The 25,478-nt window shown below is 37.9% G+C and overlaps 2 protein-coding genes across 3 annotated transcripts in view; one reads left to right on the forward strand and one right to left on the reverse strand.

The window, feature by feature from the left end:
* Positions 1-14,916, forward strand: part of LOC107680032 (copine-8-like) — a 72,921-nt gene extending 58,005 nt beyond the window's left edge. Inside the window, exons 16-21 of the mRNA XM_016475791.1 lie at positions 2,283-2,329; positions 2,453-2,634; positions 6,531-6,658; positions 9,131-9,233; positions 13,972-14,029; positions 14,648-14,916. Coding sequence (XP_016331277.1) covers positions 2,283-2,329; positions 2,453-2,634; positions 6,531-6,658; positions 9,131-9,233; positions 13,972-14,029; positions 14,648-14,916 — 787 coding nt within the window. The remainder of the gene's footprint in view (positions 1-2,282; positions 2,330-2,452; positions 2,635-6,530; positions 6,659-9,130; positions 9,234-13,971; positions 14,030-14,647) is intronic.
* Positions 14,917-25,052: 10,136 nt separating this feature from the next.
* LOC107678930 (5' exonuclease Apollo-like) overlaps positions 25,053-25,478 on the reverse strand; it is a 3,869-nt gene continuing 3,443 nt past the window's right edge. For both annotated transcript variants that reach the window (XM_016474338.1, XM_016474333.1), the window contains exon 6: positions 25,053-25,478. This exon ends at the window's right edge or, in 1 of these variants, runs on beyond it. In XM_016474338.1, the coding sequence (XP_016329824.1) occupies positions 25,345-25,478 (134 nt within the window). In that variant the 3' untranslated portion in view covers positions 25,053-25,344.

Below are 25,478 nucleotides of genomic sequence, written 5' to 3' on the forward strand. Positions count from 1 at the left end.
CCCCCACATATCTATGTCACGATGTGGGAAGATTTGCATAACGCCGCCCAAATGTTCACGCAACGAAAGAAGGCGTAACTTTTATTCTCGCTGTAGTTTTGTTGATGCTGCAGCCCTGTCGTGAAGACGTTGTGTGCTTCATTGTGAAAGCGAAACTACTTTGTTTGGTCTTCCAAAAGAGGACGATATCCGCTTCGTCATGCCTAGAGCTGATCTGTGCTGGTCGCTGAGGGAATACATCAACTTTCACTGTGGACGATGCGGAAGTCCGTCACATGTGGTTGCCGCTCATTCGTCGGATCCTCCGGGCGCGCCGTTCTCGACCTCACGCTAAGCCGGTGCTTCCCCTCACGCTAGCCCGGCCTCAGCTCACTCTAGCCCGGCCTGACAGAAAAAAGGAATGAAGATAAAGGAGCATAAACAGAGCTTGTTAATCACCATTGTGCAGCTCCCCCTGCCTTCCTGTTTATGTTGTGCTGAGTTAAATAATAATAACAAATGGCTGGTAAAATGGATTAAGTTTTTTGGTCCTTACCCAAGGTCTTTGCATAAACACAATACCCTTGTGTTGCATATGAATATGATTTGGCCTGAATCCCTCATTGGTGGTCATGTTTGCGGATGTACAGTGGATGTTGACCCATCACTGATGAATCAGCTCTTAGGAAAACATCTCGCCGCAGGGGTTGCATATGAATGACAGCTGTAGCCGCCTGCTGATTAGAGCCTGCTTTGAAATGGTTTTCCCCCATTTCGTTTTTGCGTTTTACCCACTTGCATCAGAGGATGATTTCTTTGTCTGTGTGGAAATCTTTTATAAATATTCACTGACCTCATACTTGTGTTCCGACATTCTTGTCCAGAGCTCATTTCTCATTTGCACTGAGAGTACAGCAGAGCTCATGCTGAAAAGGGAATGCCATTGAGATTCAGATATTAGATGTTGTTATGATATTTTTCAGTGCTTCAGATGTTATCTGTACAAGTGTTCTGTACTCCCATCAGCAGCAGAAAAAGTTGTTTGTTCTCGTATAATCCGTTCCATTGTGCTGGTGTTCAGATTAGCCAGTTGTTTTCTGTGGGCTCAGTGCTTTCTGTTAATTTAAATGGAGATAAACAATAGCAAACTAAACTCTTGTAAAACTTTTTTTTTATTTTTTTTTTATCCATTTAGATGTTTTATGGCCATTTAAAAATGCCCATATTAGAATCTGTAACTGATTTGGTATATTTTAATTTCAGTTTATTTGTATAGCACTTTTCATTAATTTATTTTTTTATTTTTTTATGTTATCTGAGATGTGTTAGTGGAAAACTGACTGAAAAGTTCAGGGAGAACAGGACTGGGACTTTAAAACCAACCAAAGTTTAACTTGAACCAGGAATAAACTGAACATTTTAAAGTGAAAATTTAATTTCATAAAAATATTTCATTTAAAAATTTCATCCAATTTTTTTATGTTTTGTAACTAATAAGGTATTAAATTGCAGATGCAATTTTTATAGTAGCTTTTCGACCCCACTGTGTGTGTGTGTGTGTATATATATATATATATATACACATACACACACACACACACACAAACACACAAACTGATGTACATTATGAAATAACTTCTTTGGATTGCTTGAATGAAATTGTCATTCACAGGACTGTTATTTAAAAGACTCTGATGCCCATTGAACTCTAGCTATCATCAGAATCAGTGGGTAATCACTGGCTCTATACTGTGTCCGGTGAATGTACTGTCCTCCAGCCAGTCTCTCTGCATGATAAGCATCAGTAATCCAGGATTAAGCTGGAGTTCCCACTGATTTCAGTATAAAAACAGAGTTGTGAGCAAATCTGTGATGTTTGGTGATTTTGTATTTGGAAGTCTTCCTCGACTGCTGTTGTGAGACCAGTTTCACTGTTGCCCTAATTAAAAAAAAATGTGGAAAAGAAGTGGGTTTACACAGATGTTGGATCTGCCCACCAGGCAGAGTTGATTGTGAGGAACGTCTGGCTGCTGAGCAGGAGGTTGGCTGTCTGCCTGTCAGGTGAGAGAGACGACACAATGCAGGGCTGGAGATGGTAATTACACCAACCTCTCGAACAGCGGGAGTGGAAACATTGGAGTGTTTTGAAGCTGGAAATGGGATCTATGCCACAGTTTGGGGTGAATCAGGATCCATCACCTTTGTTGAGCCTCACTGTCAGGTTCTCACATCTGTAATGTGTGAAAAATTTGGCTTAAATTGAAATGCTTTCATTCTTACTTTCTCTCTTTGTCTCTCTCTAGCACTCAGATCCATTTCACAGTGGCCATTGATTTCACTGCGTCCAATGGTAAGGTTGTTTTTTTTTTTTATTGTGTTTCCTGTTTTGGATTTGTTCTCTGTGTTGTTGACCAACAGGTCTGAATAAGATTTTAACCTTGATTTATGATCTGTCTCTCTCTTTAAACCCTAGGGAACCCTTCTCAGTCTACCTCCCTGCATTACATGAACCCCTATCAGATGAACGCGTACGCCATGGCGTTGAAGGCCGTGGGCGAGATCATTCAGGACTATGACAGCGATAAGATGTTTCCTGCATTGGGCTTTGGAGCCAAACTTCCTCCAGATGGCCGGGTTTCCCATGAATTTCCCCTGGTACCTGTTCCTAGATATGATAGATTATGTGGATTTGACAGCTAGCTGTCGCATATCCAGAGTCATTTCTGTTCGAATCCTAAAATGCATGCCGTGTTTTTCAGACACTCTGAATATCATTACTTTATCCTGTTTGTGAAATTTAATTTGTGAGGGTATGTATGGTTGTTTTGAAGTATTTGTTTAGTAGTTTGCTCATATGTTGATGATATAGTAATTAGAAATGCTTGGTTACATCTATGTGTAATGTGTAAATAAGGCTCTCCAGACACTCCTGCTCATTAACGTTACCCAAGCATTCATGATGATTGTGTGTCAAACCGTCATCTCGTTGAGCATTTTGAGTCTCTTAATTAGTTTTTGCCTGCTTTTTTCCTCCATCAGCTACTCCTCCTTCCACCTCTTTTTCCTTGTGCTAGAACTTAGGATCATGACTATTCATTCTCGCTGCTTCACTCTTCAAATATCACTGTCCTTAGAGCATGAATAATTATCTAATGATGAATCATAAAATACTGAACAGATTCTCAGATCCCTAAGGGTGACACGCTAGAGAAAGTTTTGACAGTATATTAGACGAATATGAATGTGCAAAATGGAATTTTAGTATGCAGAAAGAACCATGAAAGAACCAGTTTTTGGTTGAATGACTTTTTTTGGCTTCCCTTCATGTCCTTGAAATGCAATTGAAATCCACTCCATTAAAAACCATCACCATTGAAATCAACTGATTTGCAGTTGAATTCACTGAGGCGGCACAAATTCTAGTGTGTAGACACCCTAAAGAACATCAAATACTCTATACTCTAAAGTTTTATATTCAAATGAATAATGACATATATCTTGTAAAATGTAAAGTGTTATGATAAATCTCAGAATCAGAAAGAGCTTTATTTCCATATTTGTGGAACACATACAAGGAATTTGTTTTGGTGACAGAAGCTTCCTCAGCTCAAACAGAATGACAGTGACAAGACAAGACACACATAATAAAAATAGTTAATAGATAAGTAAATAGGAAATAAAAATATAAAAAAAATATTTACCTTGTATTTCATCAGAGTAGAACCGTATCAGCAGCTCCTGTGGCAGGCTAAACTTCTCAGCTGGCGAAGGAAGTACAGCCTCTGCTGGTTCTTCTTGACAAAGGAGTCTATTGGCTCTTTTCCACTGCGTGGTACGACTCAGCTTGGCACGGCTCAGTACGGCACGGCATGGCTCGGCTCGGTTTGCGTTTCCACTGCAGTTCAGTACCGCTTTAGAGTGGGCGGGATTATTCACATGTCGTTAGTTGCGCCGCCTATACTGCCACGACTCCTGAAAAACTTGTTCATTCCGCGTCGCCCCAGCAATCTCTCTGGATCCGCTCCTCTGCTATCAACGAGTGGAAAGTCTGTACTTACTCAACAGACAACGAAACAGCCACTTTTTGGTTGTTAAAAAAGGTGCGCTCGTTAAAAACAGTTGCGTTCGATCCTTCACTGGCTGTGTTGATTTAAATCTAGCGGTTCTGTTGTGTTTGTGTCGCAAGTTCAGTGACGATAGTAACTAACAAGTTAGTAACGATTCTCTCCGGCCAATCCGTGATCAGCAGAGTTTACACTTCACGGTTTGGTAATGGTACGGTTCACTTGGAACCTCAACAGACGTGGTACTAAAAAAAGTACCAGGTACCAGGTACTGTACCCAGTGGAAAACCCCCCAAAAGTGAACCGTACCGAGCCGTACCGTGCCGTAACGTGCAGTGGAAAAGCGCCATATGTGGAACTCCCACTTCAGGTCCTGAGAGATGGTGGTGCCCAGGAACTTGAATGGCTCCACTGTTGTTACAGTGCTGTTCATGATGGTGAGTGGGGGGAGTGCAGGGGGGTTTCTCCTGAAGTCCACTATTATCTCCACTGTTTTGAGCGTGTTCAGCTCCAGGTTGTTATAACTGCACCAGACAGCCAGCTCTTAAACCTCCTTTCTGTAAGCAGACTCGTCTCCGTCCTGGATGAGGCCGATAAGGGTAGTGTCATCTGCAAACTTCCGGAGCTTGACAGAGGGGTCTTTAGAGGTGATGTCGTTGGTGTACAGGGAGAAGAGCAGTGGGGAGAGAACACATCCCTGGGGGGCACCAGTGCTGGATGAGAATTTTCCCAGCCTTACTAGTTGCTGCCTGTCTGTCAAGAAGCTGGTAATCCACTGACAGATGGAGGTGGGCACAGAGAGCTGAGTTAATTTGGACATGAGGAGGTTTGGGATGAAAGTGTTGAAGGCTGAGCTGAAGTCCACAGACAGGATCCTCACATCCTCACAGGACCCTGCACAGCTCCAGTGATCTTTTGAAGATCTGTGTGAAGATGGGGGCCAGTTGGTCAGCACAGGCCCAGGTCTGGGCCTGGTGCTTTCTTTCTCTTCTGCTTCCGGAAGACCTGACACACATCTTTTTCACAAACCTGAAGTGCAGGAGGGGGAGAGGGGGCTGCTGGAGGTGTTAATAGGTCCATAAAGAGAAGGTCAGAATGGGTGTGGGGTGTGAGACAGGGTCTTTCAAACCTGCAATAAAACTCATTCAAATCGTCGGCCAATTGTTGATTCAACACAGTGCTGGGGGATGGTGTCTTGTAGTTGGTGATGTCTTTTGGTCCTTTCCACACTGATGCAGGGTCACTGTCAGAAAACTGGTTTCTCAGCTTTTCAGATTCAGTTCCTCTTAGCCACTCTGTTCTCCAGTGTGTTTTTGGCCTGTTTATACAAGACTCTGTCCCCATTCCTGTAGGCATCTTCTTTGGCCTGACAGAGCTATCTGAATTTTGCAGTGAACCACGGTTTGTCGTTGTTGTAAGTTAAATGAGTCCTGGTAGGGATGCATATATCCTCACAGAAACTGATGTATGATGTTACAGAATCCGTGAGTTCATCCAGATTGGTGGCAGCAGCTTCAAAAACACTCTAATCAGTGCAGTCGAAGCAAGCTTGTAAATCCCGCTTTGATTAGTTATTACAGGTTTAGCTGATTTCAGTTTCTGCCTGTAGTTTGGTATAAGATGAAATAAACAGTGCTCAGAGAGCCCCAAAGCTGCCCGTGGGACAGAGTGATATGTATCCCTTTATTGTGTAACAGTGATCCAGTATATTACTGTCTCTGGTAGTACAAGTAACGTGCTGTCTGTATTTTGGCAGTTCACGTGTGAGGTTTGCTTTATTAAAGTCCCCGAGAATGATTATTGATTATTATAAATGATTAACAGAGTCATGGTGTTGTTGCTCTGTGTCTGTGATTTGATCAGCCAGCTGTTGTAGCGCCGCGCTCATGTGCACTTGCGGTGGAATGTAAACACCTACAAGAATGAATGAGGAAAACTCCTTCAGTGAGTAGAAAGGCTTACAGTTGATGAAAAGCACTTCTAGATCAGGACAGCACATCTTCTTCAACGCTGTTACATCTGTACACCACCTTTCGTTGATGTAGAAGCATGTCCCACCGCCACGCGATTCGCCTGTTGATTCTGAGGTGCGATCCGCTCTGAACAGCTGGAAGACCGGCAGTTGTAGTGCGCTGTCCGGAATGCCTTCATTCAGCCAGGTTTCCGTAAAACACAAAGCAGCAGAGTTTGAAAAGTCCTTATGAGTAATCAAAGTAATCAAATCCTTATGAATAATCAGAGTAATCAAAAATCGGTAAAAGGTTGTGTGGTGTGTGCTGCCGAATGCTCAGCAGTTCGTGCCTGGTAAAACTTATTGTGTTTGAAATACAACAGACAGGAAAAACAAACAAAACCATTAAAACAACTGGAGAGCTCCTCACCGAGGCAGCCATACTTGAAACAAACAATCTAATCTAATTTAATCTGCTGGTTTGGCCTTGACAGCAGAGGCATAGTGTTGACTGAAATCTGTTGTTCTTTTTGAAGAATGGTAATGTAGATAACCCATACTGCAATGGGATGGAGGGCATCCTAGAGGCCTACCATGAGAGTCTGAAGACTGTCCAGCTCTACGGACCCACCAATTTTGCTCCTGTCATCAACCATGTAGCAAGGTACGAAAAATTCAACAGCACTCGCTCAAAGGAGCATGCTGGCACAGTTGAGAACTTATCCTGTGTAAAGAAGAAGAAAGACACAGCGCTGAGATAGATTTCTGGACTCAAATGAATAGAATATTGTCCTATTCAAATCTTTAAGTTAAAGTCTTTGTTCAGTCGAGCAAAAATTTTTACCATGACAGACTTTATTTTGAGTGGTGGCTTTACAGTTTTGGAAAAACAAAAGATCACATTTTACCTGGTGTTGTAGGACTCATTGGCTAAAGGTTCATAGCCAGAAACTTAATTGATGGTCTTTTGGAGATGTAAAGGTCACATTTACTATTGTTTGGTAAATTTTTGAGGTCAAAATCTAGTCATTACAATAGGAATCTGCACAACCCGGAACTTCGCTTGAGGACAAAAGATTTTCCTACACCGATTTCACAATGTGTTCAAGTTGGTCATGTAAATTTGTCACTGTAATCAACAAAGTGTCACTCATATAAGCTCACTGTTTTTAGGGTGCTGCTGCTGTTTGCATATTTTTTTTAAGCTGTCCCAGGTACTAAAAATATGAAAGCAAGTTTTGACCTTATAGTAAAAAATTAAGCTGTCAGATAAAAATTTAAATAAGAAATAAAACCATATTGTGACAAAGTCGCAACTGTGCAAAATAGATACAATTGTGATACATAGTCATCAGGGGCGTCATGCACTCATTATTTTTGAGGGGGCACGAGGGGGGGGGGGGGAATTGATCTATAGTGGGCGATGGTCAAAGTAGCCTAATAATGTAATATATTAACTATGCATAAAATCCTGTTTACTTAAGCAACAGATATGGGTGTCATGCCATAAGATAGTTTTAATACGACTGACTTTATATTTAATGTGAATTTAACATTGAAAGTTAATGTGAATAAAAACATTGTAAGTTAGGCTACTAATCATAACACTTTTATTGTACAGAAAGAGAGCAAAGAACATTTACATTATCAAAGAACATTTTCACTGACAGTCTAGAGTTCAAGCACTCTCAAAAACTCCCATTAAAATCACTGAAGCTGTTTACACTGTGAAATGAATATCTTACTTATTTATACACACATCTGCACGTTATTGTTTCTAACGAGAGAATTCGCCAGAAAGAAGTATTCAGTCAGCGAGCGACTGAACAAAACACCGGCATTTTAGCAATGACTCATCTGAACGCCTCTGATTGGTAATTGCATTCATAAGCTCAACAGCATCGTGTGTGATTGGTTAATGCGCAGTGCTGTACAAATGCGTCTGTCTCTGGCTCAGCGCCAGCAGCAGCTGATGATATGACACGCTGAACGTTCTAATCACACCGGTGTGATTGTATCAAATATACAAAATATTATTCGGCTATTTTTTGTCTTTTGGAAGCTGCATTCAAAATCCACTTGGCTCAAAAATCTGAGGGGGCACGTGCCCCCTCACTTTGAATGGGCATGACGCCTCTGATAGTCATAATTGTAAGAAACAAAGTAACGTATGAAATATAACATTGCAATTGAGAAACAAAGTTAAAATTGTGAGAAAAATTTGCAATTGTTAGAAAAAAAACAGTTGTGAGAATGTTGCAGTTGATAAACAAAGTCACAATTGTGACATGCATTTTGGGAAACAGAATTGTGAGATATAAAGTCGCAATTATGAGAAACAAAGCTGAAATTGTGAGAAATAGTCGCAACTGTGAAAAAAATAATGACGACTGTCATTGCAGTCATTGCAGTTTTGAGAAACAAAGTCCAAACTGAGTTATAAAGTAGCAATTATGAGAAACAAAGTCACAATTATGAGATATAGTCACAATTATGTGCAACAAAGTGACAACTGTGAGCTATAAAGTTGCAATTATGTGAAACAAATTTGTAATTGTGAGCAATAGAATAAAAAGTACAAGAAGTCGCAATTACAAGAAAATAGATGCACTTGACTTTTTCTGTATTCTGAAGCAGACACAGGCTTCTATATACACGAATACTGTAGCTAATGTGTTAGTGATTGTATGTATTTGTCAAAATGAACATGTAGATGATTTAACAAGCAAAAAATATTTGTTTCTTGTTGCTGTGACCGTGTGTGGACCTCAGAGAGGCCAGATCTCCTGTCATAGCTTCTGTAAAGTGAATCATTTGCATCACAAAGAGCATTATGGGATTTTGATGAAGGCAGAAGATCTGTGTCAATAGCACAGGGACATCCTAGAGCAAATATATATGTGCATGAGGTTCAGCACTGAATACTAAGTGTGCATTGAGGATGCTCATTTTTTCATTATTCATCCTCCATGTTAAAACAAACATGTTCCAGCATGGATTTTCATATTTTGGTTATGGTTCATTTGGGTGATTTGGATAACGTTTTCTGCTAATATGTTTGTTAATATGAAAAGGTGACTGTGTGTGTGTGTGTGTGTGTGTGTGTGTGTGTGTGTGTGTGTGTCTGCACACACAGGTATGCTGCAGCAGTTCAAGACGGCTCACAGTACTTTGTGCTTCTCATCATCACAGACGGTGTGATATCAGATATGGCTCAGACTAAAGAAGCCATCGTCAATGTGAGTTATCCTTGACCTCTCTCTCTAGCCTACTGTCCTCAAAAACAGTTTGTCTCATCATACTCTGGTGTAACATTGCATCAAAAGTGCCCCAGGCAAAGTCTACGAAGATTTAAGGTGCTTTTTGGGTCTTCCTGAGGTCCTCTCTGCATCTAATGGGATTCATCTGTCACCGTTGCTATGGTTACCCAGCAGACTGGATTTAAAGGGAATTTGCGACTGTTTAGTCACATTATTAAAACAGCCACACCTTCCTTTTAAGATCTTGCCTGCTGCTCTGTCTCTTCTTCACCCTCTACCCATGATGCTTTGGATCTTGGTCTTTGGTTACACGGTAAACATTTCTGCACTGACTGATATGGGTTCATGCACTTTGAATGACTGAACACTTCATGTGCGTTATTAATATCTATTCCCTGAGTGATTTTTATTGAAGTCCGATATGGAAATTCCACTCATGTGCTCTTTTCTGTTGGTCTTTTTAAAATGATTAGATAAAAATGAGCACTTTGAAGTGTTTCTCATATGCACTCTCTCACTCTGACTGCTGATTCGCTCCACTCACAGTGATTTGACCTCTTATATATATACTAGCTGAAGCTGAAGCGAAATATAGGTTAATTCCATGGACTGAATTGTCACTGGTTTTTGTCATCACTAATTTTGACCATTGGTGTTCTTCGAACAAGAGTAATTACTCTGTAATAACCATTTCCAGTCATTACTTTTGTCTTGTTTCCTAATAAAAAATATCTAAACATCTTCAAATAAATAAACTTGAGAAGCAAAGGTAAATTTTTCTCACCCCCAATAACTTTTTTAAGTCCCCTATATCTATATTCTTAGAGCAACTGAAGTTAAATGTTTTTCTAAACTTTATTTGGAGGACTACTTGTGCACAATGCACATTTCTTAATATTAAGCCTAAAATGTGTTTCAATGTCACTATTGATGAGGATTGTATGATCTTTGAATAATATCGGTCTTTAAATGCAAGATATTTAAAGTGTATACTTGAAATAGTTCCACTGTAGCACAATCAAATATACTTATGTATATCTTTAGTTGGACTTCAGCACTACTTCCGCACAATTAAAATGCATTAAGTACTAAATTAATTTTGGTAACACTTTATTTTAAGGTGTCCTTATTACACATGTTACATGGACTTACTATTATAATAACAATTAATTATGCATAATTACATGTAAGTAACCCTAAACCAAACCCAAATCCTAACCCTAACCATATAGTAAGTACATGTAGTTAATTAATCTTAATTTAGTACTTAAATGTATAATTACACTGTAACAAGAGCACCTTAAAATAAAGTGTAACCTTAACTTTAAGTATACCAGTTTATCATACCAAAAGTACAATTGCAGGGTATTTTATTAAGCACACAAATAACTCAATGCATTTTTAGTGTACTTAGCATGAAATAAATGTAATTCAAATACATTTTAGTACATTTATTTTTCACCAGGGCTGCCATTTCTTTGTAATTGATTGTAAAAATGTACCATCAATTTCTGAGTGAAAATTGTTCCTACTATTTTTTCAGTGTATATTTAAACATCCTTAAAATAAAAAAAAATATATAAATGAATAATTTACTTGAAGAATGATTGCATAAGAAATTAAGACTTATTTTCAGATATTATGTTTATTTTTCTCACCCCTATTGGCATAGTTTTTTAAAAAAGTCGAACTTCATAAAACTTAGTTAGATTTCTGCTTAAAATAAGAAAACAGCATTTGTCAATTGAAATAAAGAACAAAATAATTAATTAAATAAACGTATTTAAAGATATGTGATATGAAAAGTCTTAATATCTTATTCAGTTTTGCTTCTCAAGTCAATGTATCTAAGGATATTTCAGTATTTACGGAAAATCATGACAAATAGTGATTAAAGGAATGATGTTTCCAGTGTGTGTGTGTAAAAATTATGTATTTAATATTTATTAAATCTATTAAATGACTCCAAAGAAGTTTTATCCTCACTGATACCAGCAGATGTGCATGCTCAAGCAGTCACTGAGAATCTAAGAATACACTGAAGCCAAGCAAGTGGGTATGTGGCTCAGCGGACAAGAGAACACTGTAATTCACAGAGTTTATTATAGGCTAGCTGCAAATGTGTCACATCACATAATTCACAGTAATCTGCACTTACTTCATGGCTGAGAGAGGTATTTGTTAAAAAAAAAAAGTCAGGAAAACAGGGAGAAACAAGAGGGAGAGGGAAAGTAAACAAACAAGTGAGCAAGAGAGTTTGCGAGAGAAGCACTTGAAGGAAAGACCTACAGGAAATAGAGCAGTGAATACATGAAGTGTGTGTGAAATGTGTTTGTTTAGACTCATCTTCCCAGCTCTATTTCTTTCAACACATGACTGCCTCTGTCCCCCGTGCGCATTTCCGGGAATGCTGACCTACTTCCAACCCCATAAATATGTTTTTATAATCCTTGCCCATTGGCACCAAGCACTCAATGTCCTGTCTGCACAAGGCATACAGACGGGTGGACTGGTAGACAAAATCAGCCTGGATCCAATACCATCCCCATCACAACACAAGTGGATAGAATAAGTATTGCCTATTTATTTATGTATTAGGGGTATAAAGATACACATATTCATAACAAAAATTTATAAAAGATATAGGACAATACAGTTTATATTGATATACCTTGATGATATATTAAGAATTTCAAACTAACTCAGCATACAGTTTAGAGCGGCTTTCCCTCCTGTAAGTTGGCTGTGCTGCTTAATGCATTTGAGACATGTTTTCCAGAGCTCATAACTTTTATCTTGAGATTCTATCCTTATCTGTAAATGTTAGAAAGTCATGCAAGTATTTCCATTTTGCAGAAAGGCTTGTCTTGACAGCAAGTGAGTATCTGTTAGACTTCACAGCCTTCACTTAAGGAGCACGGCGCGTGCACACATACACACATACACACACATATATATACAAATTAATATTTTATTAATTGAAAAAAAAAATAGAGCTAGTAAATCAGAGTCAGCTGACTGTGTTTTTCAGAAATAAGAAAACACAGTGAAAACCAATATAAATATGTCATTTATTCATATTGATTTCCAGTATATTTATGTCTGAAATTCTGAAAGAAGCAGTCAGCTGATTCTGCTTTAGTATTGTTGACAATTTATGGAGTCCATCTTTTGGTATTATTGAAGGAGTATTATTGAAGGAATCGATCTCTGAATTAATGATATAATTCACTCATTTGGTTTGATTAGCTCTCCAGGCCCCACAGTTTAGGGTTTGTTTGTGCTCTGTGTGAGTGTGTGAGTGGCTCTTTTTCATCTTGTGTGATGTGTTTTTGTGTGGCCCCTGGTGAAATTCCAATTCTAACTCCATTACAGCCCACAAACTTATCAGTGTGACTGAGGCTGTGTGTCCAGCCAGCTTTATTTGTCAAATTATTCATTCCTCTCAACAGGCTTTCACGGGCCCTCTGGGGGAGTACTTTCAAAATTCAAACCCTCAGGAGCCTTTAAAGGGGTGGTTCACTGGGTTTTTTCTAGGCTTGATTGTGTTTATGGGGTGCAAGTAACTCGTTGTAGTCCCTACCAGACGTTTCTGTAGGCATTAAACTGCCAGAATTTTAAAAGACGATATCTCCGTTTGCATTGAACTTTCAGCTTTGTAACTTTGCAGATATTGTTTATGCTCAAACAACAACATTAGACACTAACGTTAAAAAAGTGAAATCGGAATGAACCACCCCTTTAATATTTCTATCATTATATATTTGATATATTAAAGGTATATTTCATTATAAGCTCTTCAGATAACATTTCATAGAAATCATGTTTTCCCCTTGTATGTATTTCTTGTATTTTAGTCTTTCTGCTGTGATCATGTGTGATGCATTATATGCAATTACTTTTCATTTCGAATCACTGGGAATTCGCTTTGGGGAGAAAGTGAGTTTTGTTTCTCTGAATATCCTGTGGTTTTCTGGTTATCCGTTGTCACTGGTAAGCAGCCTCTGAGCTGGCTCAGTACAGACTCACTCTTTACTTCTCTGATAAAGGGGATTTGACCTGTCAGTCAGGCATCTTATCAGGAACAGGGACAGTTAGCACAGGAGAGAGAATGTTGATCCAGGAGGGTCTGAATAATGCATAGCTTTCACCTCACTGTATGTGAAAAAATCACGCTGTCAAAATATTCTTTTCAAACCATCACAGTCAAAGTCCTAGCGTTCTTTCAAACACGACTGGCTTAATATGTTCCAAAATAACCCATTTTCTTTGGTTACTGATATCAAAAGCTGTGTATTACATGTATAAAATGTTTCAACTTTATTGTCATTAAGTTAAAACTTGCTATCTGGTAAAAAACCTGTAAGGGTGAACCGTAAAAAGTATATTTATTTATGTGTTTGTTTTGTGGTTCACATTAGATTCTTATGACTGTAAAACAACAAAATGATACAGTAAAATTGCTGTAATACAATGATACCAAGCCAATGTAAATTAAAGATATAATTTTCTTCAGATTATTATTATTTTTTGGATTGTACTGTCCGATGTGTTTCTTTGACTAATCAAATTAAGCATAATCTTAAACTTAAAACATACAGGTTAGTCCACCATTACAGTAAATTTGAATAATCTTATCAAACAGGAATTGTAGGATTATATCAGAGCATGTGAACTGTTTATCATGACATATAATTAGTCTTCTCTGTTTTCTCAGGCGGCAAAACTACCTATGTCTATCATTATTGTTGGAGTTGGCCAAGCTGAATTTGATGGTAAGACCTGAAACTAATCTTATTTAGTTTCATCTTTATATCTTCTTCTATATCCTCATTCTCTTTTCTGTTTAATTAGTCTTATTATATTTCATGTACTGCAATCATAAAAAGAAAATGTACTGCATAACCCTTTACTGCTTTTTTTGTATTGTACTCAGCATCTTCCTAACTGTTTCTTAAAGGGGTCATATGATGCGATTTCAATTTTTCCTTTCTCTTTGGAGTGTTACAAGCTTTTGGTGCATAAAGAAGATCTGTAAATATATTAATATGCACTCATCTCAGCAAAATATTTATGTAGCTTAAGGAATGTCAAAGTAATATAACTGGGGAAGTTTCTTAAGGAATAACTTTTGGTGACCTACATTTACAGGCATCTCAGATTTAGAGAACACTTGAGACATCACACTTGAAAAAATAACTCAAGCTAACAAACAACAACAAGGCTTGTGCAGCCTGTAAATAATGAAAGAATCCAGAGTATTTTTTGTGAAACAACCAGGTTACATTGTTTACATGGGTATTTCAGTTAACTACACTAAAAACAGGGAAATGATTCACAGAATAATTAAACACCTATAACTAACTACTTTCTAATCTGATCTGTGCCTGCAGTTCGTACCATTCAGAGACTACATGGACAGGACGGGAAACCATGTCCTGAGCATGGCACGGCTTGCCAAGGATGTCCTGGCCGAGATCCCGGATCAGTTAATCTTATATATGAAGTCAAGGGGCATCAAGCCCAACCAGACACCACCAGACTACAGCCCACCTGGGCTCAGCCCATCCCCCACCGTATGAGTTTATCCAGCCTGCTAAAAGAAAACAGGCGATGCTATGTCACCACCAATTTGGATCTCATTCAAAGCCAATACAACTGATTCAGTGTGAGGCATCTAGGAAAGCGGATGGTTTCAATTCCCAGTTTTTGGATCTAATACACTGGAGAAATTGAAAACTGTATGTGTGTTCTGGAGTTTGAACTGTAAAGGACGGTTCTTATTGGTTTGTGAGTTTGTTTCCCCCCTCATAATTTCTTTACAAATTAGCCAACACTATGAAAATTTATAGTTTGGATCAGTCTCATTCAGATTCATACGTCCAACTGTGCTGGATATATGGAGAGTATCTGCGCAAGCAATGCAATTTTCTGCTTATTTAACATCTCTAACATTTCAACATCTATAAAATGCTATAGCACATCAGCATGTGAGGACTGTGTGTTATATTAGGAAAATCTTCCTCGTATCCACCAGAGGAGGTAAACGAGCATTAGAAAATGTGATTTAAAAAAATAGTGAAATTGTAAGTGGTTGTTTGAAATATTATACCCTGAATGAGTAATTTGTTTAGTGAAATTGTTTGATTTGTTTCTAGAATTTGTAGATGGTTTGTGTTATGGTGGTTTTATTTTTCCACAGGGTTTTGAGCAAAGTCTTTTTAGTACAACGTAATATTTCCCATTGCGGTTTCCCATTCATAGCTTTTTAGAGCTATGATAAACAAGATTTTCTATTCTTGAGCATGAAATCCAGGTAAAACCAATTGTACATTGCATTAATACATTGTATTAAATGTATTTACATACTTCAGATGAAATCAGTTAAGAAAAATCCAGTGTAAAAGTGAAAAGCACAAATATTTTCTTAAAGCTGTAAAATTTGTAAATGTTAATCAGAGGTCACAAATTCAGATTCATTACACTGTAAACAGACTGAAATTTCAGGCACAATCAGCTCTCAAGAACACCAAATTTACTTTCCAGCATAGTTTAATTTGTTCCTCCAATTCCTTGCTCTGGAGCCGGTATGTCTTGATATTGTACAGCAACTCCTCAGACACATGTGAGCTATCAGGGGAAACACGAGAGATTCCTCGCCACTCGCTGCTAAAGATGATTGGGGATGAGGCAGCGTCTGCGGTTTTTCTTATAGCACTGTCTGACTCACCTGCAGCTGCCCGTGTCCAGCCTGAACCTTTGCCCTTTCATTCCCTGGATTCACCCTGGAGTTTAAAACACTTTTCTATTCTTCACCATGGCAGGAATTATTTTACTGGTTTCAAAAGATGAAAGACACATTGCATGCAGCTGAAATTGCATTACCCGCAGCACAAACATAATGCCACTTTGTTTAAATGTTCTAGCTTTGAATCATTTATAGCATTGGCATACTGACAGGATAAGCATTAAACACAATTTAATAAACTTACATACAGTAAGTTTACATTAAAGGTTGATAGCAAGCATAAATTAGAAACAGTATTTTATATGCAGTATTATTACTAAGGAAGCGCGTATTGATTTCCTTTCTAATTTTACAAACTTTTTAAGACGTTCAGTTAAATCTCAAAACATTTACTCGTTTAGCATACACAGCCTTGTATACAGCCTCTTTTGTCTGAGGTTCATTTTGAAAATTAATAATAATCACTATTCTCAGACAAATCGGTATGTATCGGTAAATACTGACTGTCTTGCTTTTTTTTCTTGGACAGAAGGGCCGTTTATACTTGTTCTTACTCAGTTTTGATACATTTTGACATCTCTGCTTGTTTGTCCCAAGTTGTACCAGTGTTTTGGTTTTACAACATCTATCTGTTAATATAATGTAGATTATGAACTGTGAAGATTAACTGCAGTTTTATTTTTAAATCTCCACTGGTCCTCAAACTACTAATTTGTAAGTGAGCACAGATGTTTACAAGATGTGATTGCCTCCTATTTAACCCACTTTTACAACATGAATGAGAATGTTCTTTCACAAAGATTGTTAAATTTAGAAAATCTACTCCCGGATTACAATGTGTTTAAATACACCTTTCTTTTACCCTGTGTTATTAGCACACCTGGAGTTACTGAGAATGAAGTGATCCATCAATCAATTAGGAGGTGACGATTAAGCCTGGAAAGGAAGCATTGGGTGAAAGGGTCTGTTTGAGAGAGTTAACAGGTGTATTGATTTTAAAGGCTTGTTTACTCTTCACTGGATATTGTTAATGGCTAGTTAATAACTAGTAGATAATAGTCCTTTTATTGTTGAGAAGAGAGTTTTTTTGTTTTTAAAGTGTTTTTTTTTTCAAGGGGGTTTTTATTGCATTCTGTTTTTCAAATGTAAACCTGGAAATTCTACTTGCATAAACATAACCTTTTTTAATCCAATTTAATATTTATGATTATTGCTGCTAGGTCACTTGTAAATCCAAGAACAAATTACAAGCATCCTGAAACACATGTAAATCACGCTCCAGAGAATGTTAATGGGTTAATTTTATGACTTGGTGTAAATTTATCAAATACTGTTTTTCCCCCACTATAATAAAGGCAGTAAGTCATATAGTAGTGCACAAAAACATTGCAAAGAGGTAATAGTAGAAAAGGTGTAAATTATGTGTTAAAGATATGGCCCTTGTCCAGTGCCAGCGTTCCCTCTGTGAGATATGCATGATTGTGCCAAAATGGCAGACGGGTTCAGTGACAAACTGGCCTATTGCTCTGTGTTTAGCCTCTGCTGCTCGCCTCAAAACTGACATACAGAGCATGACGCATCCCATCCTTGCTGGATTCCTTTTCCTTCTCTCTTTTTCTCTTCTTTACCTCTTTTTATCTCAGTCGATATGCATGGTGAGCTATTTCCAAACCGAACATAGAACATTGCTGTTGTCATTCCCGTGGTCTGTGAAATTTGTAATGATTGCCTTAAAAATTACAATGAATAAAACAATGATAACGTTTTTCGAGAAGATCAGACAGAGATTTTTTTGTATGCATGAGTTTCTTTGTGAATACCCCATCAGTTACAAACTGTAGCAGTCTATTACAAACCGAAGCAGCCTTTAATGGGAGAGCAGAGATTTTCTCATTAATTCATGTTCGATGCCACGGCTGGGCCCTCCAGAGACAGGTGTGCATTTACATAAGTCCATTCGCTTTAGTTCCTTTGTTTGTCACATTCATTCTGAGTGATTAGTCACTATTCTCTCTGGTCACGGTGTTTAGATGATGTACATGGGTGAGTTTCCTCTCATCAAAGGATAAAAATACCATTAAATGTCAGTCGATAGTTTTTTGGGCTGACACTGCAAAAGTTCCAATCTATGCTCTGTTCATTATGTATACTTGCTAGTTGCTGAATGCTAAACAATTGCAATTAGTGTGGTCGATTTTGTTTAGGCTAAAATAGACTGACTACAAAGGGCCATCTTGATGCAAATAGAAAAGTAAACTCTAAGTTGAGAGAATTTTAACTAAGTGACAAGTATTGTTTAGACTTGTCCTTTAATCAAAGTTTTTTTTTTTCCTGTCATTGCCGAAGAGGAGCAATGAAGAGAACTCGCCGTCCAATCAGTTGGCTTCCTGGGGCGGGTTGGTGTGTTTCCTTCCTCAAAGAGCACCTGCAGAATTTAATAAGATTCACTTCTGATACATCAGCTGCATCGCCTGAATTGAAGGAAGGAAGGATGGGGGTGGGGGAGATATATTGCTGATACCAAGTTTATTTGTTTTCTCTCTCTCTAACAAAAATGCATTTGCTAAATTGCCGTCCTGCTTCAAGTTACCAGGGGGGATGGAGACTCACAATTATGACAGACTGATTGATGGTCCCTTCAAAGACCACCATATCGGTTTTGAGTGCTAATGCCAAATTAATTCCACAAATTGCTGTGAAGAACCTGCAAAATCAATGGCTTTCTTTGGCAACTGCTTCCCAAAAGAGAAGAAGAAAAACATCTGAAAAAACAGATCCAAAGCATATCCCGAACAATCTGGGAGAAACATCCTACACCAAAACAAAACAGTGACAGAACAACAGAACAGAGATGGATGCATAAATACATACATACTTTCATGGGGTTTTGCCATATAGGACCCACCCAAGTAAAATCACTCTTAGCTAATTTTTTTTATTTGTTTTAATTATTAATTTTTCTAATCCCTAATATTATTACAGTGAGTGTTCCTCAGTTTCATTCCCTGTAGACTAAAGACACAGTGACCGAAGTTGAGCAGCTTTGAGCAAAGATTCACTGACAAACAACTTGCAGTTCAGTAGGCTAATTGTTGATTCAGCGGCTCTGATAGATTAGGTGAGTTCATTCAATGAAGGATTCCTCAAAGTGATTCAAACCGGTAACTCCAGCTCGTGTGTTTTTTGAACGATTCATTTAAAGAACCACATCGTGAGAGTCATTTGTTCGTGAATCTATAATATAGCCTAATTACGTTTTAGCCTATGTTTAAAACGCGTGAGGAGCGCCGTCGCTTAAAAGCGGTGCTGGAGACACTGCCGTGGTCTACGAGAAATATGGAAATATGTAAGTAAAAGTTATGGTCACCAACAAACCTGTTCACTTAATTTGAGAACTTTGTGTTTTACGTCGGACACACCCGATTTGAAACCCGCCGCTACATCATTCATTTAACGTTAGTGGCGCGCGGGCAAAAAAGGAATTGATCTCCCGAATCGTGTGTCTTTTGTTTTGTTTTATTTAATTGACGCTAAATTAATACTATTAGTTGCTGGTAAAATTAAGCATTGGCCTTTAAAGGGCTTTGCAGAAACGAGTCATAGCTCCAATTATGTTAAAATACCAGTGGTAGCCTATTGCTAAAAGCGCTATTAGAAAGCATCTCTAGATTTGATTCTTAATGTGTCAGGCTTTTGTCTGTTGTCTGTCTCCGTATCAGTAGAGATGTCGGTCCCCTTATAAGACACACTGAAGGCAGACAGGTCTGAGGTCATAAACATGCTGGAAACACTAATGCTCTTTGTCAACATGCCGTAAGCAGCCTGGCTTTTAAAACAACACAAAAAGTCACTCCAATGAAAAGCATGAGCCCGAAATAAAGAAACCAGGGAACATTTTCACAAATGTCATCTGAAATCTGGGGCATCAGAAGACTAGAAAAAATCCAGTCCTCACTCAGACACATTTCACTGCACCTAATAGGCTACACCTTTTTAAATAAGTGCAGTGTACAGTTTTGATATTCATCTGTGTTTCATAAATACAGAAGTAACAACACCTTTGGCAGTGCATTCGAGCTGATCAAAATAATCTCACCGAAAGGTGGAAATGGAATAAAATATAATAAAATCTGAATATTCACAATCAAAAATACATGAATGAGGGATTTTTGTAAATATCTAATTTGCATGTTCATTTCAGGCATATTTTAGCCAAACAACTGAATTAATTTGCAAGTGCAGCGAGCAGTTAAATGCTTTTTTTTCTGCTCAGAAAATTTGACAGACTTGCCACAACACATTCACTTTTTTTAACAGAATAACCTCATGCATTATCATAAGCCGACTCACTTAATCATTGGATTGGTGTTCTGTGCTATGAGAATAAATGAAATTATGGCAGGCTAACCTAAAATAAAATTAACTAAGCTGATAAAACTGTCAACAGCTGGCGCTTTTCATGAATATAATACACTTTGGTGTCCTTAGAGTTTGACACCCAAGAAATAACATAATTTGGAAATAATCTCTTTTCTCAGTTTTACACAAATTGCATTTTTATTATTGTTTTTTTATTTTGTCTACTCATTGATTTTTATGGATGTATTTATTTGATATTTCTTATTATATTGTTTGATTTTGTTGACTGCTAGGAAAGAACAAAATCACACAAATCAGGGTTTTAATTATCAAAATTTGATTTGGCAACAAGGCTGTAAAAATTGCATAGCAATAACTTTGCAAGAAAGATGCCGTTTTTTCATAACATATAGTGATTTTATTGTTTATAATTGAAATTGCAATACTGGAAAACTATGAGCGAGAGTGTTTCCAGAAAAAAACAGCAATATTATAGTGCCCTGGCCACTTGCTATCATTTCATACTGGATGCAGTTGAAGTGAACAGCTTGGACTACCAGAATGTCAAAAGAAATTTAAAGGACATGACAAATGTTTTTAATTCCTAAGTGTGCTTGATCTCCAGCTTGACACTTGAAATGTACCAAATATAAAAACACTGGTGCAATAATAAAAAAAGTTAAGCAAAACAACATCAAGTGTAATGAACAGAAATTTTTTTTGAGCGATTTAGTGACTTTGTGCATGTCTTCAGCTTAATACTTGAATATATTGTCTGCTTTGGTCTTTAATGCCATTTCCAATAAAGTTGTTCTACTCTCTCAATTGTGTATGCACCCAACAGGCATACTCTCCCTCTTTTTCTTTCTCATTAAGCTGTCTTGGCTCTTGGTGTGAAGGGAAGGACACCCTGTCTGGGGCACATCAAAGGCTTTTGCAGTAGCGACAGGGGCTGATGAAATGCTCCATGCCTAATTTAAACCTCCAGCAGCACCAGCAGAACTTGTCTCAAATGTCCCAGTAAAAGTCACTGTATGGATGGCCTACTTCAGGAAGCAGGCTCAAATCACATGAGACTTTGATTCTGGCAATACCAATACTCTGTCTTAGAGAAGGAAGTACTGTATTATGCTTAGGGTGATGACGCTCTATCCAGCACTGCAGATGCTGATCAGAGACAAGTAGTTTTGCGCTTTGAGATCAAACTTTGAAGGGAAGTCTTCAGAAGAGTATCAGAATCAAACACATTTCCAGCTGCATTTAGCCCTAGATTTACAGTATATCTCACAAACTCAAATATAGTTTCTGCAGGTTGAAGCTTTTCAAAGTATTGCTGTGATAAAGTTAAACACAAGTTGCGTTCTGAAACAGGAGTGCTGTTCTGAATTTCAGTGAATTGTTCAGGCACCTGATTTATTTTAAAAGATTCATTCTAAAAGATTCAAGACACCACTGTATTTTTCTTGGTGATATGCAACCTTTCACAAATATTCAGCACGATTATGGGTGTGATATTGATTATATGCAATTGTTCAATTTAATAATGTTAAAATTGAGTAACTTACATTAGCAGTTGTTTTGTGTATTTTTGCTTTGCCAAAGAAAACAGTTCAGAATCAACAGTTCTGCACCTCCAATAAACTCAGAGTAGTGGAATTTAGTTCCTGAATGAATCAGTGTTTTTGAACCAATCGAGTGAATGAATGATTCAGTGGAGCTCACTCATCATTTGTTTCGTTCCTGAATCAATCTGGTTTTGAATGAATCGGTTGAATGAGTGATTCTTATGACTCACTTATAAAGGCAGTCACTTGTCGTCATGCACTTTACTTGTGTAACAATGTAACCTGCAGAAAGTGTCACTGAAAATCCCAACCACTATTGAACATATTTGCAGACCGATAGGAACACACACAAATACAGACAAGTGGAGTGATACTAACAATAAAAAGTCCCAGTGCTGTTACTGAAACACTGCTTGGCCAATCAGATTTAAAGACCGGAACTGTTGTTTGTTACCTGTTTATGTGGAGGGACCTACAGGACCTTCATGTACGACACCCAGAAAATATAATCCAACTCCTGCAGGATGGGAATCCTCCCACCCCACCCCACCCCCCAAGGCACTTGGTGTAAATGCCTTGCCCCTGTCCAACTCCTTTAACTGGCAGTGTCCAACGTGGACTAATGGGGATCTGTCCTGTTGCCCTTCTGTATACCATGAGCAAATGCTTTGTTTATTTCTGTTTGTCTTTTGCTTCTCCTGCAGACACCAAAGTCAGAGGCTTTAATCAGTCAGCAGGGGTTCTGCTGCAAGGTTGATGGGCTCGAGGTCAGGCAACTGCATCGGTGTGAGAAAACTGCATAAAGGTGCTCTCATATTAGTGAAATTTCAGCAGGATTTTGCAGGCACAAAGGGCCGTTATCTATTGTCAGAAGTCTAGCAATGTATAAAGCACAGCTCACACAGAATCACTTTCAAACCAAGCAGTTTTCTGTTAGTCAACTCAGCAAGTTCATGAAACCAAAATGTTGAAAAAATCTGCTTGGGGAACAGTAGTAAATGTGATCAAACGTTAATGTGTGTGAGCTCGAGTGAGACTCCGTGTATAAAAAGTAAATTTGGTTCTTATATTCTTACTCTACACCAGCCATCAGTCAAATCATAAACGCTCACTACTGCTGCTGAGCAAAGTTGTTCCTCTTCAAGGCGCGGCCCAGATAACAAAGCCAGACTTGTCACTCATTGACAACTAGTTAGCTACAAAATAATTCACTCGAATCATGAAATAACAGGATTTGATGTTGATAATGGTATTACTACCCAATCCAACATTTAACCATCCAGTGATAACTCAGAGGGACTGATTGAATTACACATTTACGCTGATAATTCTCTCACTGGCTGTGGTGAGTCAGTCTGTTGTTTCCCTGTGGCGGTTGAGCCAACGGTTGGCCATCAATCCAGGATGTTAGGCTGATGTAAGGATGCCTGTGCTGGATCAGCTCAGACTGGAGAGTGTTTTTAATGTGGTTTTGGCCTCATCTGGAATGCAAAGAGTCCCCCTGATACATCAAACCATTCATCCTTTATGAGCATAGTGAGCGTGTCCAGAAACCAGAGGTGAATAAAACATCACGGCTTTAGGACAGCCTGGCTTTAGTCGTATATGTCCTAGCACAGCAGCATGCAAGCACAAACACTTACACACAATCCCTCAGTACATGGATACAATGGTAAACAGGTGTTTGGACTACCTAAATATGTATTACAGGTATTGTCACAAACTGGTGAATACTAAATCACAGACCTCTGACTTCTCTATCTATGGTATGATAGAAATAAATTAGACATTGATCCGCGCTTATTTTATTCATATCTCTCTGAATATGAGGCAGTGGTATCAGCGACAGGGACAAATCCTTGCAGATAATCTGATCACAGAGATGTTTAGGTGAAACTTTCGATGGATTGTCTATTCTTTGAACATACACATTTATCTGAGGAAACAGAAATATCTGATAAAACTGATGAATCTGTCACAGACATAAGTGTAGTTGCTTGTGGCTTTTCTCTGTGTGTAACTGGTAGGTTTTTTAGACTCATCTCATACCCATCTGTAAGGAATGAACTTTTGACAGATTGAGATGAAGAAGGGCTGCTTCTCCAATGTCTGCTAATCTAATCAGACTGTCAGTGGTGTAAATGTTCCATCTACAACAGAAGTTCAGCCTTGGGAGCTTAAATTGCTTCAAACAGTAATTTCAATTTAAACAGAAATAGTATTTAGTATATTACATTTTGAGTTTATTCAAAATTTAATAGAATTATGCTGTGCACATAATCAGTACTATCATAAAAACATAATTTCTAACTTTTTTGTAGGCAATTGTAAAATCAATAAGATTAATTCAGTAGCTATATTTTCCTGCATCAATTCCACATTACTGTATACAGTATATGGAGTTTTATAGTATTGAACTACTCTTCCACCTGCTGGTTAAACCAAGAGCCTATTCAATTCACACTGCTTAAAGCAGAGCTTCTCTTTTTTTTGTCAGCCCCAAAAGAAAACAAAACATATATCATTCACCTTCATGTCATTCCATATGATCGCACATAAAAAAGAATGAGTACACTGCACACACACTTCACTGGTTCTTGTGGACAGTGTCAGTGTGTCTGATTTGAATGGTGCAGAGAAGAATCCTCTCCACACTTTGAGTCACTGCCCTAAACAAAACTTTCAATAAGAAATTAGATGGCAGACAAATCAAAGTATTACTTAAAGGCATTTTTTCCTATTAATGTTTAGAGCCTTGAGCAGCTAATAAAGTAGCAGGCTATTCTCTGTATGATTCAAAGAGAACATTCCAAAGAATCTGATGCTAATTTGAAAATACCAACAAGAGTTATTACTTTAATAATCTTCAAATGAATGGTCTGTTATGCGTCACAACATGGATTTTCCATCCCGTGCCCATCTGTTTCAACATTCCTCTTATTAAATACAAGTTAATTTGGATGTTGCATCAATACTCTACACAACAAAAACTGAAATGTTTATTGTTCAAAAGTTCTACACAATTCATATGCTTTAAGTAAAACCTAAATCAAATTTATAAGCAAATAAGACCATTTTTTACTCAGAAGAACAAGAAACACTTTTAATAGGATTTTTTTTTCTCCATGTGAAAACAGATCTACACAATAAGGTGCTTTGTGATGCTACATAAGATAACAAATGCATGCAAAACATGTTGAACCTCAGCATCAACATGATGAAAATAATACTATCAGATTGATGTCATCAATAGTTTTTGGCTCAAAGAAATGCAGAAAGACAATGTGTAAAAGAATAAGTACTTGGCACAGTGTTAATTAATTGGAGACTTAACCACAATACTGTTGATATCTAAATTACAATGATAAATGATAATTAAACATTCACATAAACATTACCACATACTGTAAGTGCTTGCTTAATCACATATAGATTTGAATGTCTTTATAGCTGCTTCAAGAGGGTCACCTGCCGGTTTAGGAAGATCAACCGGAGTAAGGCGATTCTCTTCACGAAGTCCCCATGACACCTGGTCACCTTTGAGTTGTTCAG

The sequence above is a fragment of the Sinocyclocheilus anshuiensis genome, unplaced genomic scaffold (assembly GCF_001515605.1).
Source record: "Sinocyclocheilus anshuiensis isolate Anshui unplaced genomic scaffold, SAMN03320099.WGS_v1.1 scaffold13, whole genome shotgun sequence".
Lineage (NCBI taxonomy): Eukaryota > Metazoa > Chordata > Actinopteri > Cypriniformes > Cyprinidae > Sinocyclocheilus > Sinocyclocheilus anshuiensis.